The following is a 17091-nucleotide window of genomic DNA, read 5'->3' on the forward strand; positions in this document are numbered from 1 at the left end:
TTCTAAACTCCCACAGGGTTTCCACCTCGCTAAAACAGTTAACCTCTACAGCTATACATGCTCCACGTCGAGGCCAAGCAGGCTCCTTCCCAACATGCTGCACGAAGGCAAGGGCCTCGTTCGTGACATAGAATTGGATTAACAAACAAAAGAGAGAGAAAGGATTCTTCCCACCGTAGCATCAATCGTCAAATTCAATTCATTCTCCAGGCATGAAACAAACAAACCAAAAAACCAAATAAGTTAATTGCATGTTAGATGCTACCAAATCAACACAATAAGAGGCTCTGGGGGGAGGCTGACAGGGCCTCGGCTCTGGGATTAACGCACATGTACACACACGGCTGTCGGGAGGAGAGACACCTGGCTCCGATCCAGACCATGGGCCAGTGGGCACAGGTGGCTGCTGGCTTCCATCCCCGAAGGGTTCAGTTTGGAGTTAGTCACATCTCTCAGCGGGGTTACCTGCCCTTCTCTGAGGTCCAAAGAGGAGACAAAAGGAAAGAGTCGAACCACCTGATAAGAGGGAAAAGAAAAAAAAAAGCCATGGGCACCAAACCTACAAAATGGGTTGAAGGGAGCCATGCTGCCCTGGCCTCCTACAAGTCACTCATTCACTCACTCACTTCTTCATTCCTTCCTTCGCAGCCAACGCTGCTGGAGAGTTCCTGAAGTGCTGAGTGAAGCCCCGCAGGGGAAACAAACATGAATAGGAAACAGGACACGGTTCCTACTCCAAGGTTCTCCCAGTCTGGCTGAGGCATCGAGACACAAACGCGTGCAAGACAGCAAATGACAGACGACAAAACATACGACAGAAGCTCAGGGGACGGAGAGACAGTACTGTTGGCTAGAATACCCGGGGAGGCCTCATCCAAGAGCTCAGACTTGAGCGAGGCAAGGGCTGCACCATCAGAAACAGAGGGGAAGGACACTGTGGCCGAACAGTGGTTGGAGCCAAGGTGGGAGAGTGGAAAACCCGGGTGCATTTGGGAAACTGAGATTGAACCAGTCTGAGGAGAAGAGGCTCGGGTGCTGGTGATGAGTGGGAGATCAGTCTGGAAAAACTGTATTTTGCCTGAACCTGGACTTCGATGAGAGCTCCACTGAAGGTTTCTGGGTAGTGAGCAAAGTGAAGACAGTGGGATTTTAGAGTCATGAGAACATTCTGGACACACTGCATGGCACACATGGAGAACGGCCCCTGGTATCTGCTCTGCCTTCCTTCCTCAGGTTGGAGCTGGGCACATGGATGTCTGCAATAAAGACCGGAAGTGCCCTTCATGGGAGATGAAGCGCAAAAATGAACATTAACTGGTGAGGGAAGGCCGGTTGGGAACACTGGCCAACACCTCAGGCCAGGCTGGATCTGAGGTGCTGACAGCAGCTGCTGAGGAGATGAAGACCTGGATCTGGGAAGCGAGACAGGGCTGTGCAGGACAATGACAGCACACAGATGAGCAGAGTCCCTGTAAAGCAGAGCAGGGCCTGGTCATCTGAGCCAGGCCAGCACCCAGGTGATGGGGTTTGGGGGTCACCGGGAAGGGTTCCACACGCAGCAGCTGTCCAGCCCTCATGTGTAGAAGGCCACCAGTGAGACCCAGCTGGAAGCTCTGCTTGGTCCAGGCTTCCTCCTTGGAGAGGCCAGGCCCTGAGGGCAGGTTAAAGCTGTGGCAGATCTCTCTTCAAGGAGTAGGAGTCGGGTAGGGGACCCAGAGGTGGGGCATCCACAAGACAAGTTTGCTCAGTGAAAAGCGGAGCTACGGTTACAACTTCCCACTTTATCACAGTGATACGCTTTGTTTATTTGTTTTGCTTTTCAATATCCTCATTTCTTTTTACTGAGTACAGTTGATGTGCCATGTTATATTAGGACACAGTGATAAAGCTTTAAAGAAACTATCTTTAGTCTCTTAAGGTAACTTGCGACCCACCACCTGCATTTCAGTGTGGCCCCAGCCTTGCCTCAAGGCAAAGTGGGAGCCTGCCTTGGGGGCAGCTGCTGGCTGTCTCTCGCATATGAATGTACCTTCCTGACTCCTAGAGGTGTTCCAGATAAAACGGTCAGAAGCGCAGGCAGACAACCTTAAAAGCACCCTGGGCTGGGACTCGCTCTAGAATTCTCAGGGGCAGACAGGCATCCCTCAGGCTCAGCCATGGGGGCTCAGGGCCTGGGGGTGTGATCCAAGCAGAATTGGTCAGGAATTGTCAGTTCAGTGTGTGTGGAGGGGAGGGGGCCGTGGGGGTGTCTGGAGTGATGCAGGAACACAGGACTGGGAACTGAAGTATCGCTCTCAGCCCAGCAGCGTGACCTTGGGCACTGGGATCTCGGTGTCCTCCCCTGTGAAGTGAGTGGCACCTAAGGCTCCTTCCTGTCCTAACAACCCACAGGTTGACATTCTTCTCTCTCTCTCTCTCTCTCTCTGTCTCTCTCGGTGGGGTTTGGGGCAGGGGCTCACGTGTTATACAGACGCTGCCACTCGGACACTGCTCACCTCAAGGCTGAACGAGGAGGCGGAAGTCGGGCCCAGAGCAATGAGGGACCTGAAGCCCAGGGTGGGAGAGTGGCTTGCCCAGGGCCACACAGCACAGGCAAGGTGGACAGGGAGGGACAAGGGCACAGGCAACGCCCCAACTGTGCCCAAGCTACCGCACCACAGAGAAAAGACGGGAAGAGATCCGCACAAGCAGGAGACAGCCTCCTCTCCACAAGAGTCTGGACTGCAAATAACTTCCCAATGCCAGCATCGGACTTGTTTCTCTTATGGGTTCAACAGTGAGTGAAGATCATGGTCAACCTTAGAGAGCAAACTGACACAGGAGAAGTGACCAACAGGTGGCCTCAGCATGAGCTCTGCCTCCTGGGAAATCTCTATGGACATCGACTCATGACTGTTTTGTGGCAAAAACCATTATCATGCCCATTTTGCAGGTGGAGAGGCTGAGGCTCATAGAGGTGCAACAGCAAGTGGGGGAGGTGGGGGTTATTTTGTTTGTTTTTTTGGGTAGGCCGCGTGGCATGTGGGATCTTAATTCCCCGACCAGGGATCGAACCTGCACCCCCTTCATTGGAAGCACAGAATCTTAACCACTGGACCGCCTGGGAAGTCCTGGAGCTGGGATTTTTTTAACCTGGGTCTGCATATTTCCAAAGCCCATACTTGTTGCTAAGCATTGCTCTCCTGGCTGTGATAGCTAAAAATATGAACAGCCATCCTTCATCCCTTTACCATTTACTGTGCACCTAGTAGGGGTGCAGGTAAGACATGGATATAAATGACTACAAGAGGGCCACTGGGGTGCCATGAAGTGAGAGACCAGTTCCACCAGGAACCTAAGGAGGCTGCTGTGAAGGAGGTGGTTCTTGACCTTTAAGGGTGGACAGGATTTCAAACAGGTGGGAACAGGGGCAGATGAACTAGCATCAGTAGAGGCAGGAAAGAGAAAATTCTAGAAACAGCAGAGTTGCTATTTCTAGAACAGCACTGAAGGTGGTGCTGTAAGTACAGTATACAAGAATCAGAAAGGTCAGGAGAGACTAAACAGGAAGGTTGGGATCAGGGCCAAATGCACAGGCCTCAAACAGGAAGGGAGAGTGGCAGTGACCCCTTGAGTGGCTACTGCAATAGTCCAAGCTAGAAGGGAGGGTGCCTGGAAGAGGGCCTGGAAGGAAGGAAGGAAGGAAGGGGTATCAAATGGGCAGGACTTGAAGAGCCAATCAGAGGAAGGAGGAACTCAAAGATGACTGAAATTTGGAGCTTGGGGTCCAGAGAGGATGGTGATTTTGTCATCATCAGAAATTTGGGACACAAGAGGAGCGACACATTTGGAGTTAGAGAGATGCTGACTGAAGGTACCAGGAGACAGGGAGGAGATGTTCAGAGAACCAGAAATGCTGGACTTGAGACCTGGGGAGAGGAGCCTATCTGGGAACCAGGAGCAACAGGTGGTGACAGCTGAAGGTGAGGGAAAGGATGAGTGGCTCTGGGATGGAGAGGAGAGCAAGGCGGGGCCCTGGAGAATTCCCCCCAACACTGAGGGAGTGAGGGCAGGAGACAGGAGTCAGGGGGGAGGAGGGGACCAGGAAGGAAGGCGCATCGACACAGCCAAGTGCTTTCTCAGACCTCCTAGGTTCAACCAGGCTCTTCTCAGAGGTCAGGCAGGCAGGTGGGCTTCTCTCTTTCCGCTGGGACCCTCGATGCCTCCAGCTACATATGATCTCCACAGGCAAACTTGGAACAGAGATTTGGCAAAGTAATATCAGACCGGCAACTCCGCCTTCTGCTGACTGTGAGACTGAGTCTCTTGTTTGTTTCAATGCAGCGCACCATCTATGGAGTGGAGTCAGGTGAGGTAACATTCCAAGTAGAAACATCGGGAGGAAGACAGGGTGTCGAGGAACAAAGGCGAGTGTGGTGGAACCACAGTGGACAAGGCTTCAGGTGCTGCTTCAGGTTTTGGAAATGAGCTCCAGGGCAAGCTGATTCGTCTGGGAGGGAAGTATTCCCTACCCTCTACCTAAATTTTTTCAGCAGGTTGTCCATAAGTTTATGTAATCTTGGTGTTTAAATGGTTGCCATGGTGAACTCTAAATATTAATTTTATGTTACACGGTCCTTGGCTTCAACAGAAGAAAGAGGGCTAACTTGACATAAGCTAGCGCAGAGGCTGGGAAATGTTCCTCTGAGGGGGTGAAGGGACGAGCATGAAACTTCTTAGAGTCCTCAGCCACTTAGATTCAGCAGACACAAGCGTGCGAAGCCAGACGAGGGAGACACGGGGATCCAAAAGGGACAGCAGTCTTCTCTTCTTTCTTGGAAATACATTCAAAGCATGAGTGGATACAGGGAGGTTTTATAAAAAGAAAATGAACACCTGCCCTCTGATTAATCGTAAACAGGTAGTTTTTGCTTTTGTCTATTGTGGGGGTGTTTTGGCAAGAAAAAAAACAAAGGCAAAGGCAAACAACTCCAGTCTGGTCAGAAGCCCCAAATCACTAGGCTTATGAACTTTCCAGAATGAGCTTCTGGTTCCAAGAATAAAGTTCCATGTCGTTTGAAAGCAGTATTTTTATTCAAGCAAGAGGTTTAGATAAAGCAGTGATGGATAAAAAATAAGGATCAGAGGGAGAGGACATTTTTTAAAACTATTTATGCTGAACTGTTTAAAGAGTTTGTTTTTAAAGCAAAATTGAGTGGGAATTTTTTTTTTTTAAATGAGTGGGAAAACACTATAATTTATCTCTCTGTGATTGTGCCTAGGTGTTCAGATGCTAGGGCTATAACCAAGGCTTGGCTATACCCTGGTGGCCACTGACCATAACTGCAGGCAAAGTACCTGAGCTCTGGCTGGCAAGTCAGCAAAGCGGAGGTCACGGTGTGAAAGCAGAGCCGGACCAGGGGAGAAGATGAAGAAACGGAATGATCGACCATGGGCAATGCCGCAGGCTGAGTCTCCATCTGCCCGTTTTCCTCGTGAACCTCATATACAGAGGCCCCAAAGAGCTAAGTGGGTAAGGGAGGGGCCCTTGTCAAAGCAGAGCACTGCAGGCGAGAAGATGGAAATAAGGCAAAGGAGAACCCAAGAGGCTTAACAGAAGGCTTGGGACAGTGCTGCCCAAGAGAACTTTCTGCGATGGTGGGAACGTTCTATCCCTGTGTCAGCCACCAGCCACGCTGGCTGCTGAGGACTCGAAAGCAGGTGAGTAAAGACTGAGGAATTGAATATTAAAATTTACTTCATTTCAATTAATTTAAACAGCCACACGTGGCAAGTGGCTACCATTTCGGGCAGAGCAGGAGTGGAGGCATCAAAAAGTTTATTCTTCAGACCCATCAACAAGGTTTAATGAGTGCAAAACACCAGACAAGTTAGCAAAGTTTGGTTTTGGGTTTTTGCTAAGCAAGAAACAAAGGAAAAGAATCCAGAGTCACTCAGGGCCAGAAGCTCACAATCTAACAGGAAATACTAGATTCTAGGGGGGAAAACCCCACACGCAACCTGGGGACGAAGCATCCCTAATTCACAGAACGCCAGCTTTACTTAGACCAGCTGTCTTAAACAGGTGACTTTAATAACACTATTGTCAGCACTGGAACTGTTCTAGGGATAGGATCTCCAGGGAAAGTAAAAGGCATTATTTTTCAAGTTATGAGACAGGTCAAAAGCAAGATTGGTTTACCAGGCCTGAGAAGTGGGCAGGTGGAAGAGACCTAGGATATGGTTCAAATGGCAAGGGGAATAAGGTGGCCTGGATACCTCACAGTTTGGGGGGATTTTTTTGAAGATTTTTTTTATGTGGACCATTTTTCAAGTCCTTATTGAAGTTATTACAATATTGCTTCTGTTTTTTTTTTTTTTTATGTTTTTAATTTTTGGCCACGAGGCATGTGGGATCTTAGTTCCCCGACCAGGGATCGAACCCACACCCCCTGCATTGGAAGGCGTAGTCTTAACCACTTGACCGCCAGGGAAGTCAGTTGTAAGACTACCTGACAGTTTTAAAACTCTTGATCAATTGGTTTTTCTCACTATTGTTTCTCTTCCCTTGAGAATGTGTTTTGCTTAACTAATGAGTTTCTAGAGCATTAATTTTAAAAAGCGAGAGATCTCCAATTCTAGTCTTAAAAAGACGTGGGGCTCAATTTTCCCTCTGGGTGGAACTACTGGCTGGGAAACCGCTAATATCTAAGCTCAGAGCCAGCCAAGAGACTAGGGACACTTAGAAAGAAGGTACTACCGAGGTGTGTCCCTAGGAAGGAGACAGAGCAGCTTTTGCTGAAAGCAAAAAATGCATCACTGCTTCCCGGGGACAAGGATTAGACCTTGGGGAAAACTGGGAGGTGGGCTGGGGGTTAATAGGCCTGGGGAGAAATTTCCAACCTGTAATTTTGTTTGTTTTGTTTTAGCTTTTCTATTCTAAGATAAAACATTAACATTAATAACAACTTATATTTGTACAATGATATGGTTTACAAAGCTTCTTCACACTTCATGATGATCCCAAAACCCTGCAAACATTCATTTTTTTAGAGAAAGGGCTCAGGGTTCAAAGTTATAAGGAAAAAAAGGATTAACTAAAAGTGGAGGCAGAAGATCTTTCACTCTTCTGGTTAAGTTCTGCAGTTTCCTCCTGGGGAGCCACCAAAGGATGGAAAATAGAGCAGATGAGGAAGGAGTGACCGCCCTCATCCGGTCCCCTGGTCCCAGCCTCCCTTCAATCTGTCTGAACTCAGAGGGACGCTCTCAGTCACCTCACCCTCTCTCCTGCAACTGTTTGGCTAAATGCAGCGGATGTTTACAGTGAGAACTGATTTGTAGGCTGAGGGTGTTTTCTGGGAGGAGACAGGCAGGGTCCAAGAGACGTAAAATGGAGCCATGAGGAGGGCGACCATAAACCCCGGTTTGCTTGGAACAGACCTAGTTTCTACCTGTTGTCCCAGCATAATAATTACAGCACCGTTTCACTCTCAGATGTGTGCTGTTTGAACAGTATATGGTCACCCTAGCCACTGTGACTGGGCAGAGTGTCTTTTTTTCACAAAAATTGCTTTGATTGTTCCCCTGGGGGTAATCGACAAGGTTGTTCTGGACTCAGCTTTCTCATTCTCAAGGTTAATGCTTCTAAGCAGCTAAATCTGCATCCCAGGAATGTTAAAAAAAGTTAACTGTTTTAACCCTCATCACCTGTGGTGTATGGTTCTGGATGGGCCCTCAGGCAGGGACCTGTAAAGAGTTGACTGTTTATTTTATTTACTTATTTTTTAAAATATACTTATTTATTTTTTTTATTTATTTTTGGCTGCGTTGGGTCTTTGTTGCTGCACGCAGGCTTTCTCTCGTTGCGGTGAGCGGGGACTTCTCTTCGTTGCAGTGCAAGGGCTTCTCATCGAGTTGGCTTCTCTTTGTTGGGGAGCAAGGGCTCTAGGCGCAGGAGCTTCAGTAGTTGTGGCACACAGGCTCAGTAGTTGTGGCTTGCTGGCTCTAGAGCGCAGGCTCAGTAGTTGTGGCGCACAGGCTTAGTTGCTCCGCGGCATGTGGGATCTGCCTGGACCAGGGCTTGAACCCGTGTCCCCTGCATTGGCAGGCAGATTCTTAACCACTGAGCCACCAGGGGAGTCCGAGTTGGCTGTTTAAAAATCATCTGGGGAACTTGTTAAAAATAGAGATTCAAGGGCTCACTGCCTGAGATTCTGATTCAGCACATCTGAGAATCTGTTTAAAAATGAAAAACAAAGCTTCCCAGGTGGTTTGGATACTAAAGCCAGATTTGAACCTAGTGGTGACTTATCATCCTTTGGCCGCGGCCTGGAGTGGTCCATTGTTACTATGGAAACCACTGGTCTATCCCTCAGCCAGGTTGAATTTTACTTCTTTTTCTTTTCTTTTCTTTTTCAAAGTACACATCTGTTTCAAAAACAGAGGGCATTATTTTGGGGAAAGAAGAGTGTTTTCTCTCTCAAGATATTTAGAGAGGAAAAGCAAAGCCCCCACAAGGCAGAAAATTTTCTTGTCTGAAACCAAATTCAGCAGGAAGCAGGCGTCCCTCACTACTTTTTAGCCCAACTAGAAAGAACTAATGAGCAGTTATTTTCCGAGGCAAGTTTCAGACTATCTAGAGCTTCCTTCAGGTTAGTTGTAAGGTGCCCGGCTGGAGGCCTAGGCTCACGGGCTTCCCCGGTGGTCAGAGGGACTGGCGGTGACTGGCCAAGATTCAGGAGGCTCCAGCTTGAGGCAGACCTGGAAGAGGACGGCCCTACAGAATTACCATAAGAATATAATTTACACACACGGCTGAGAGGCCTGGTGACCGGTACTGAGCCACCCTGATAAACATACCACACTGATGCTCTACAACTGAGCTGAGAACAGAGCAGTAACCTATACTCCTTCAGGTGCAGAAGCAAAGATGGGGTGGGGAGAGGGCCTGGGAGGCTTCTGTAGCTTTATGTGGCAAAGTTAGCCTGATGAATTCAGAATTTAGCAATTCTGAGTTCTCTTTTCTGTCAGCTTAAACACAAAAGCCTAAAACGATTGCATCTCAAACAGAAGGATCTTAGAATTCACTGCTCTTTGTAAATCCCGATACATCTCCAGATACCAAAGCGGAACTTCCCCTCCGATGATACTCATTGGGATTCATCACTTTGCCAGCTACTCTTGTACCTAAGGTGGACAGGGACCCTCCAGGTACCAGCGGAACACTTCACTATGGTTCTGTGTTACAGAAGCACCTGGTCCTTCTCTGAAATAGGAATCACTCCCCTTTGGTTCTCCTGTCTCCCCGCCAGCCTTTGTCTGTAGAACTCCTTGACTTTATGTGGAAGGTGCTTTTCAAACTCCCAGCCCTGTGTGCTAAGTTTTCCTCCCAGAAATGCTCCTAAAGTGCCTCTCCCTGGTTCAGGGCCCAGAAAACCCAGCTCAGTTCCCTGACCCAACTGGCTATCAACACCCTCCATCCCACCATCCACTGGGAGCCCGTGGAGCACGAAGATCTGTATTAATTGTCCTCTTCCAAACACTTTCACAGCTCTACCCTCTCTTTCCCCCAAACCCTCACATGGCCACCCAGGATTCATAGCTTCCCTCTGCTAATACAGCTCACCTCCCAACCATTGTATCTCTCCAGACATAAGCATAACTGCCTTTCCTCCACCCGCAGCCAACTGTAGACCCCTACTCTACCTTTGGATTTGGAGGAAGGTGCTGTCACCAGGAAACACTAGGGCAATATGCTGAATTTGCTCTGAGAGTAAACATCTACCAATTTAATTTTTCAGGGCTGAGCACATAACGAGAAACTGACAAGGAGACTGTAATGGGGGAGGAAGCTGGGAAGGAACACAGAGGGCCCTTGAACAGGGCTGGGTGGAAAAAAGAAGGAAGTAATTGCTTGTATCACAATATCCCACAAGACCAGCATTTATTTCAAACCTCCTCTACCTCTAGTTACTGCTGCTACACATATCATTGTCCTCCACGTTTGAACCACTCAACTTATTCTAGGACCCTGGGCTCCTTCCCCTGGATCTGTGGGGCCACGTGAGCATGGAGTGCACCCACTCACTCAGGTAATAAGTCTCTGCACCTGTCTATTTAGGTGACTCTCCCAGTGCACCCTAGGAAGTTGCAGAGAAGAGCTCCCTCTCCTCCCCTTCTCTCTTCTCTGCGTCCAAGGATTTCACTCCAAGTACTTTAGAGGTCCTTGAGACCCACAGATGAGCTTCAGGAGCTCGGGGAACCCCTCAATATTGCATAAATCATTCGTGTGTGGGGGTGTGCAGTTTTCTGGGGGCAAGATTCACCCTTTTTCCCCTCAGATTTTCAATGGGACCCCAAAAAGGATGAGGAACCTGATCGGTCCTTAGCCTGTCTCTGGGCAAGTTACAGCCATGGTGGTCAGGTCCCAACATGGTACCTTGGAAGCGGCCATCACCGCCGCCGTGGCCGCCACGTTCAAGCCTCGCTTCCCAAAGTGCACGAGGGCATCATAACTTCGGTCTTTTGCTTGGACCAGGCAATCATCGATTTCCTGTCAAAGGAAAACAGAGGCACACTGAGTTGGAAAGCTCAAGTAAATCTCTGTTCTTTCTCCCTTCTCCTGAGTGCTGAGCTTGGGGGCTTGTGCCCAACCACTCATTCTCTCTGGCATTGCCACTAACTGGCTGTCAGACCTGGGGAAGTACTTAGCCTCTATTCACGGTTCTGTCTTCTGAAAAATGAGGACCCTGGTAGCACCTAACTTGTGGAGCAAGGTGAGGATTATATGCGATCACTCCAGGAAAGCACCTGACACAGTGGCTGGTTTCAATAACCAAGAACCATTGTCATCTTCCTTATCTCAAGGAGGTCAGGCCCCGGCAGCTCTGAAATTCTGTTATTCCACAGCTATTTCATACGATATCCATATCCCTCCCCGTGTATATATCGATGGGAGGGATTAGGACATAGAAAGAAATAGGTGTTATTTTTGTTGATAGAGAAGATCATTGTACAGATAAAAAAATAAAAGCATAAATTAGAAGTCATCCAGCATCATACCACAAGGTAAAGGTGAGGTGGGAAAGAGGATTGACATCTACTTCAGGGACCGAGACCAAGTAAGATATTGGTTTAGTTCAAATTTGAATCAACGTTGGCTCGTTCTTTTTGTTTGTTTGGTTTGGGTGGTTGTTGTCACTGTTTGAAGAAAACAGTGATTTCGGAATCACAGGAGCTCATTGCAGAGTTCAGTCAATGACACTTGGTCTCCGTTTCATTTGAAGTTCAGCACATCGGTGCACTTCCTTGACTTTGGGGTATGCAGGCGGGCAGTCAACCCCCTGCCTTGTCCTTGTTTAAGCTCCTTCAAGAAGTCACCACACTAAGTCTCCATTGCGACCCCTGGCTGACTCCAGAAGTGATTCCTGGCAGCTCTTAAGAGTCAGTCACCTTCATTTCCATGGAAATTACACTGGCAGCTTCAGGGTAAGTCCAGTGTTTGGAGAAAGGGAAGCAGGAAGAATAGAGATTTGATAACCAGGTCGAGACAGGGATTACCGTTCCTCAAAATCCACCCTCTGAGACGGGAAGTGTGTCCTAGTTCCTAAACGGATTCTCAGAAACGTCTACAGTAGCCTGCTCATCCAACCGATATACGCAAAGGCTTCCCCTGGAAGTCCAAAGTATCCAACTTTCAGAAGCAATAGAAATGAATATATCAAGCCACCAACAGCGCTCCTAATTCAGGCTGTAGGATCCTACCACACAATCAGTTTAGAAAGTCATATAATATCATTAATGAGTTATACAATGTTGGACCCAGTAATCCCAGTCCTGAGAATGTATTCTAAGATAAGAAGTCAACAGAAGGACCTATATACTATGTGTGGTGATTGTCGTGGGTCACTAGGAAGACCAAGTGAGAAAGGATGCTATGCCATCATGTCTAAGATCTCAGAAGATAAATACTGCATCTGCTCAGCGTTTTTGTTGTTGCCTCTTGGTTTGGAGTGGCTTTTTTTTTTTTAATGTACGCTTAAAATTTTATTTTAAAGAAACGTTTCACAGACTGGATTGAACTTAAAAAAGGAGCTACCAAACAAATTAATAAGACAGAGGTCATGTTTATTTTAGTGGTCTCAGCATCTATTACTGTATGAAATCTTAAGAAAACAATGGAACAATCCATTGAAAGCAAATCCGGCAGATTAGGTTCAGTGGAGATGTTAAACAAAAAATAATTTTATAGACAGTGACATTATCTTATAAGTAGCTTAAATTTCTTTTCAAGAGGTGTAAGTTGTAATTCCCCCTTGAATCCTTAGTTATTGTTGACCCCTTCCTGCAATCTCTCCCTATCTTATTTTTTCCATCTCTGACAATAGACACACCTGCATTTTCATTTCAAGGATGTATGTGAAGTACTTGGAAGCGAAACAAACACAAATGATAAATAGCGTGAAACAAATTGTTATGACCATTCTCATTAATACTTATTGACTGATAATTACTAAAGTAGCAGGTATTTCGTTGGTAGCATACGTTTTATCATTGAACAATAAAGCAAACATACTAGAAATGTATTATATTCCAGTCTCTGTTAGTAGCTATCTGGGTACAAGTTCAAATCATTTAATCTCTCTAGGCTTCAACGTTCCTGTTCATGTTAAGTTTTTAAAGTATTTTAATAGTCTATGTAAAAATCCTATCTGCAAAAGGATAGGGGCTGAGCCTGATGAAAGGAATGAAATTCAGTTTGGGGAGTTGAATTATGAGTGAATCTCTTCTGCTTTTTGTTTCAATGTATGGAAATGTTTTACAATAAATAATGATGAATAACATCCTTTGGAGAATTTCACCACTATTTCTATACAGGTCATAAAAATAGACTTAAAAAAGAAAGATTAGAAGGAACGAATGTTGGAGGGGGGAAATAAGAGTCAATTAAGAGCCTCCTGCAATAAAACAACCTGCCTATTTTTTTTTTAAATCACTTTTTAAAATTTTTTCACTCGCTGGAAGGAGTGCAAGGCAGAGCAACATAAATTACCTTTTCTTTTGAGGACAGCGTGGGATGTACAAACTTCCTATAGAGGAGGCTGGAGCCTTTTGTGTAGGGAGACAGCAGCCAGGCTACAAATGCTATTTTTAGTTCATAATAGAATGGAAACCTGGAGAGAGATGAGAAAATACACATTCCATTAGGTTCTCAGCAACTCCGCCCTGAGCCTCTGAAACATGAGACCTGGGGGCACAGACACCTCTCCTGCCTGCACACGGCCGCCTGGCCCCCGGATTCCCATGAAGGTGTATGCACACACAAGCACATCCAAGGCACAAGCCCAAGGCCTCTTGAAAGCCAGTTCTTTTTTTTTTTTTTTTTCCTCTTTGGCCATACGGCTCAGCTTGTGGGATCTTAGTTCCCCAACCAGGGATTGAACCTGGACCCTCAACAGAGAAAGCACTGAGTCCTAACCTACTGGACTGCCAGGGAATTCCCAAAGCCGGTTCGTGTTTTCTTTCCTTGTCAAGCAAGCCAGGGAGCTGGGGTCTCTCCAGCAATCACCCTGTGACCGTGCTTGACAACAGCTGGAGCTTCCGTCTGAGCTCTGCTCATTTCGGTTGGAGCCGGGGCTCCTGTAGGCCCAGATGCCACAACCAGCCGTGCCCAATTTCCCGGTCATTCACTCTTCACTGGAGGCCACGAAGGCACAAACACAGGATTTACAGTAGGGCGGAGCTGACAAAGAATCGCTAGACTGAGAGTAAAGCCTCCCCTCCTCGGCTATCTTCTTAGTCCCCCAAAAAGGCAGGGACGCTAGCCCGATGCTTGCCAGGAAAGAGGATGCTACTCACCCTATTCAAACCAACAGCAGGCTGGCGGGGAGGAGGGGAGGCATCAATTAGGAGTTTGGGGTTAACATATACACACTACTATATATAAAATAGATACCAACAATGACCTACTGTGTAACACAGGGAACTATACTTAACATTTTGTAATAACCCATTAGAGAAAAGAATCTGAAAAAAATATATAACTGAATCACTTTGCTTACACCTGAAACAAACACATCATTGTAAATCAACTCTATTTCAATTTAAAAAATTAAATTTAAAAAACCAACAGCAGGCAAAAAGGTCTTGATCTTTTTGGTGCTGAAAGAAAGAAGAGTTCACGGTACAGATAACATACGATTCTGAAGTTTAAAGTCCTGCGTGCCGTGTGTTTATGCGTCCCATAAACACCCACCCGGCACCCATATGTGGCAGCAGGTGCTGAGCACCAAGGAGACAGTGGGAAGCAAAGAAGACCTGACCCCTGCTCTCTTGGAGCTTCCAGTCTAGCGGGAAACATAGACAAGGTTCTGGCGTCCTTGGAACTGGTAGTCCCGTCAAGGAAACAGAGATTGCTCAAATCATCACGATTAATATAGAATAGCAACCTGAGACGAGTGCCATCACGGGCCTCTGCTGACCCACGTGGTGCCTCTGCACGTGTGCGAAAAAGCCAAGTCCTTCAGCTGGATGCAGTCCTGGGAGCACATGGCTTGCAAACAGGGCTTCATCCGAATTTCAGCTCCGCTTGCCTCCTTGGCCAGATATCTTGTGCTATGAACAACCTGTGCAACCATACTTGGCAGGCCGGATGTGTATTAACCATATTTTAAAATTTTCTGTCCTCTGATGCTTTGACATCTTGGGACCTCGCTGACTCTGGAGAGACTGCCTCTCCCATGGAAACCACAATACAGTCTCTTGCCCACACTTCCTGCCTCTGCTTCCTGATTAGCCCCGTGCTTCCCCATGTGGCTCTGCGCAGCGGGCTGTACCTCTAGGGATCTGTGAATATAACGAACTTATTCCTTCATGATAGTCATTTCTGTGTCTGCATGTCTTACCAGACCTGAAAACAAAGTCTGGGTACCATTAAAACAGATGCGATGAGGGAAAGTGACACCTGGGCTAGTCTGAGGAATCAGAAAAGTAAACCCCTCCCAGGCATCTTCCCTGATAAGAGAGCCAAAACAAAGAGCGATTTCTAGCAGGTCCTTTCAGAGCCCTTTAACTCTCACGTCACTCCAATCAGCGGCCCCACCCCCTCCTCCTTTCCTCATCCTAGTTCACTGCCTTCTGCTTCCTGGCAGGCCCTTCCTGAATATTCCCTTAGCACCTAAAGGACACTTTCATGTCAAGATTGCTTAATGTTTCACAGCTAGAAAAGAGAAGGAGCTGAAGGAACAGAGGTGTGATTCTCCCGTAATTGAACACTCTGGTGATGAACAGTGAAGGAAGTTTGGTCTGGAAAACAAGTATTTGTCAGCCCCAAGGGACAAAGGAACCTGCAAAGCTCAGGCAACAACCCAAGATTCACGGATAATCCCACGGGTTCTGTCACACTGCTGCTCTTTTATTATGTAAAAGACGGGTTTTGTAAAAAATACGTCATGCGTGCACATAGTTTAAAAAATTCTAGAAGTCCAAAAGAGTATACAGCAGAGTCTCCTTCCCATCCTGGATGCTTTTCCAAAAGCATAAGCATCATCAGTGTCTTGTGCATCCTTCCAGAAGTGGACTAGGGCTAAGATACACAATTGTGTGGGTACATATGACTCCCGTAATGTCCCCCATGCTCACCTAGTGGCATTCTCTGCACCCCCTCCTACACCTTGCTTCCCCCTACTGCACACACACGATTAACAGTACACTTTGGGGATTTCTTTTTTTTTCGCTGCACCAGGTGGCTTGCGGGATCTTAGTTCCCCAACCAGGGATCGAACCTGGGCCCTGGTAGTGAAAGCACGGAGTCCTAACCACTGGACCGCCAGGGAATTCCCCAGGCCTCACTCTTCTTTTTTTTTTTTTTTTTGAATTTCATTTCATTTATTTTTTTATACAGCAGGTTCTTATTATTCACTCTTCTTAATGGCTGTGTATGGGGGCGTGAGCGTCTACCCAGACCCCCATGAATGGATATTTACAAAAGGTTACAATCTTTGGCTACTACAAGAGGGCTGCAGTGCATCTCCTAGAACATGCTTCTTTATGTACCTATGCTAACGTGCCTTTAGGAAAATGCCCAGAAGTGGAATTTCTGCGGGCATCTAATTTACAGATAGAGGTTGTACTTCTGTGCAAACACAGGTACAAGAGGCTGATGGCCCACAGTCACACCCTCACAGCGTAGGACCAACCGTAAGAGCCTGCCCCAGGCTGGACGGGGGTGTGGGGGGGAGAAGGTTAGATCCTGAGCAATCCTTCTGGGCTGCGAGAGACCCTTTATTCTTTGGCCAGCCTGCTCCTGAGCCTCCTGTTCTTCAGGACCTTTCCCGTGTGCCCCATCCATGCTGACGCAGCCTTTGAAAACCTTCCTGCCTCCTAACCTTCTGGCTTCACCTCCCAAATCTTCTCTCGTCAGGCTGGCAAAGCATCTCCAATGACCAATTGCGGTAGCAGACTTCACTTGGTGGTCTTCAGACCACCAAGATACCGCCCTCCCTGGCATCTCTGGACCAGGACACAGAGGGCTCCTCTGTACTCCCCTGTCCACCTTGGGGGATGGAGCTTCCTTTGAAGCGAAATCAACTAGTTATAGAAGAATCACAACGGAATGGGTTTGTTGCTTGGGCAGAAAGCTGACATGGATATCCACAGAAGAAAAAAGGAAGAGGTTACAGCCTGCTAATTCTCGACCTTTCCAGGACTTTGGTTAAAAGGAGGATCCTTTAGAGTCTTAGTAGCAAAACTCGAATCTCAAGACTGCCTCCTACTGTTAGCAATCACTACGTTTTCTTTCAATTTCTCTCCTCAAGCTTTTTTCCTGCCCCACTTTCTACTCAAAGATAACAACTAGCTTATTGATTGATTCATTCAGTTGGGAAAATTCTATTGAAAAGCTATGAGGTGAAAGGTCTGTGCTAAGCAGTACCGGGAAACCAAAGCTAGGTTAGGCATGTCCTCGCCCTTAGGGGTTCATCGTCTAGCAGGAGAGCGGAAACCAACAGGTGACCCCATAATGTGCAATGTGATATGGAACAATGTCTTAGTGAGGATCAAGAGCCTTGCTTCTCTCCAAATCTCCATCCGCCGCCCACACACATCCACTTCATA

The 17091-nt window shown here is 47.2% G+C and overlaps 1 protein-coding gene across 4 annotated transcripts in view; it reads right to left on the minus strand.

The window, feature by feature from the left end:
• Positions 1 to 17091, minus strand: part of REEP1 (receptor accessory protein 1) — a gene marked incomplete at both ends in the record, with an annotated part of 107641 nt that overhangs the window by 18932 nt on the left and 71618 nt on the right. For 3 of the 4 annotated variants that reach the window (XM_082851971.1, XM_082851970.1, XM_082851969.1), the window contains 2 exons: positions 10418 to 10531; positions 13031 to 13151. The exons of the other annotated variant lie outside the window; for it this stretch is intronic. In XM_082851971.1, coding sequence (XP_082708097.1) covers positions 10418 to 10531; positions 13031 to 13151 — 235 coding nt within the window. The remainder of the gene's footprint in view (positions 1 to 10417; positions 10532 to 13030; positions 13152 to 17091) is intronic. 4 annotated transcript variants of the gene reach the window in all.

Source organism: Leucopleurus acutus (genome assembly GCF_964270905.1).
Source record: "Leucopleurus acutus genome assembly, chromosome: 12".
NCBI lineage: Eukaryota > Metazoa > Chordata > Mammalia > Artiodactyla > Delphinidae > Leucopleurus > Leucopleurus acutus.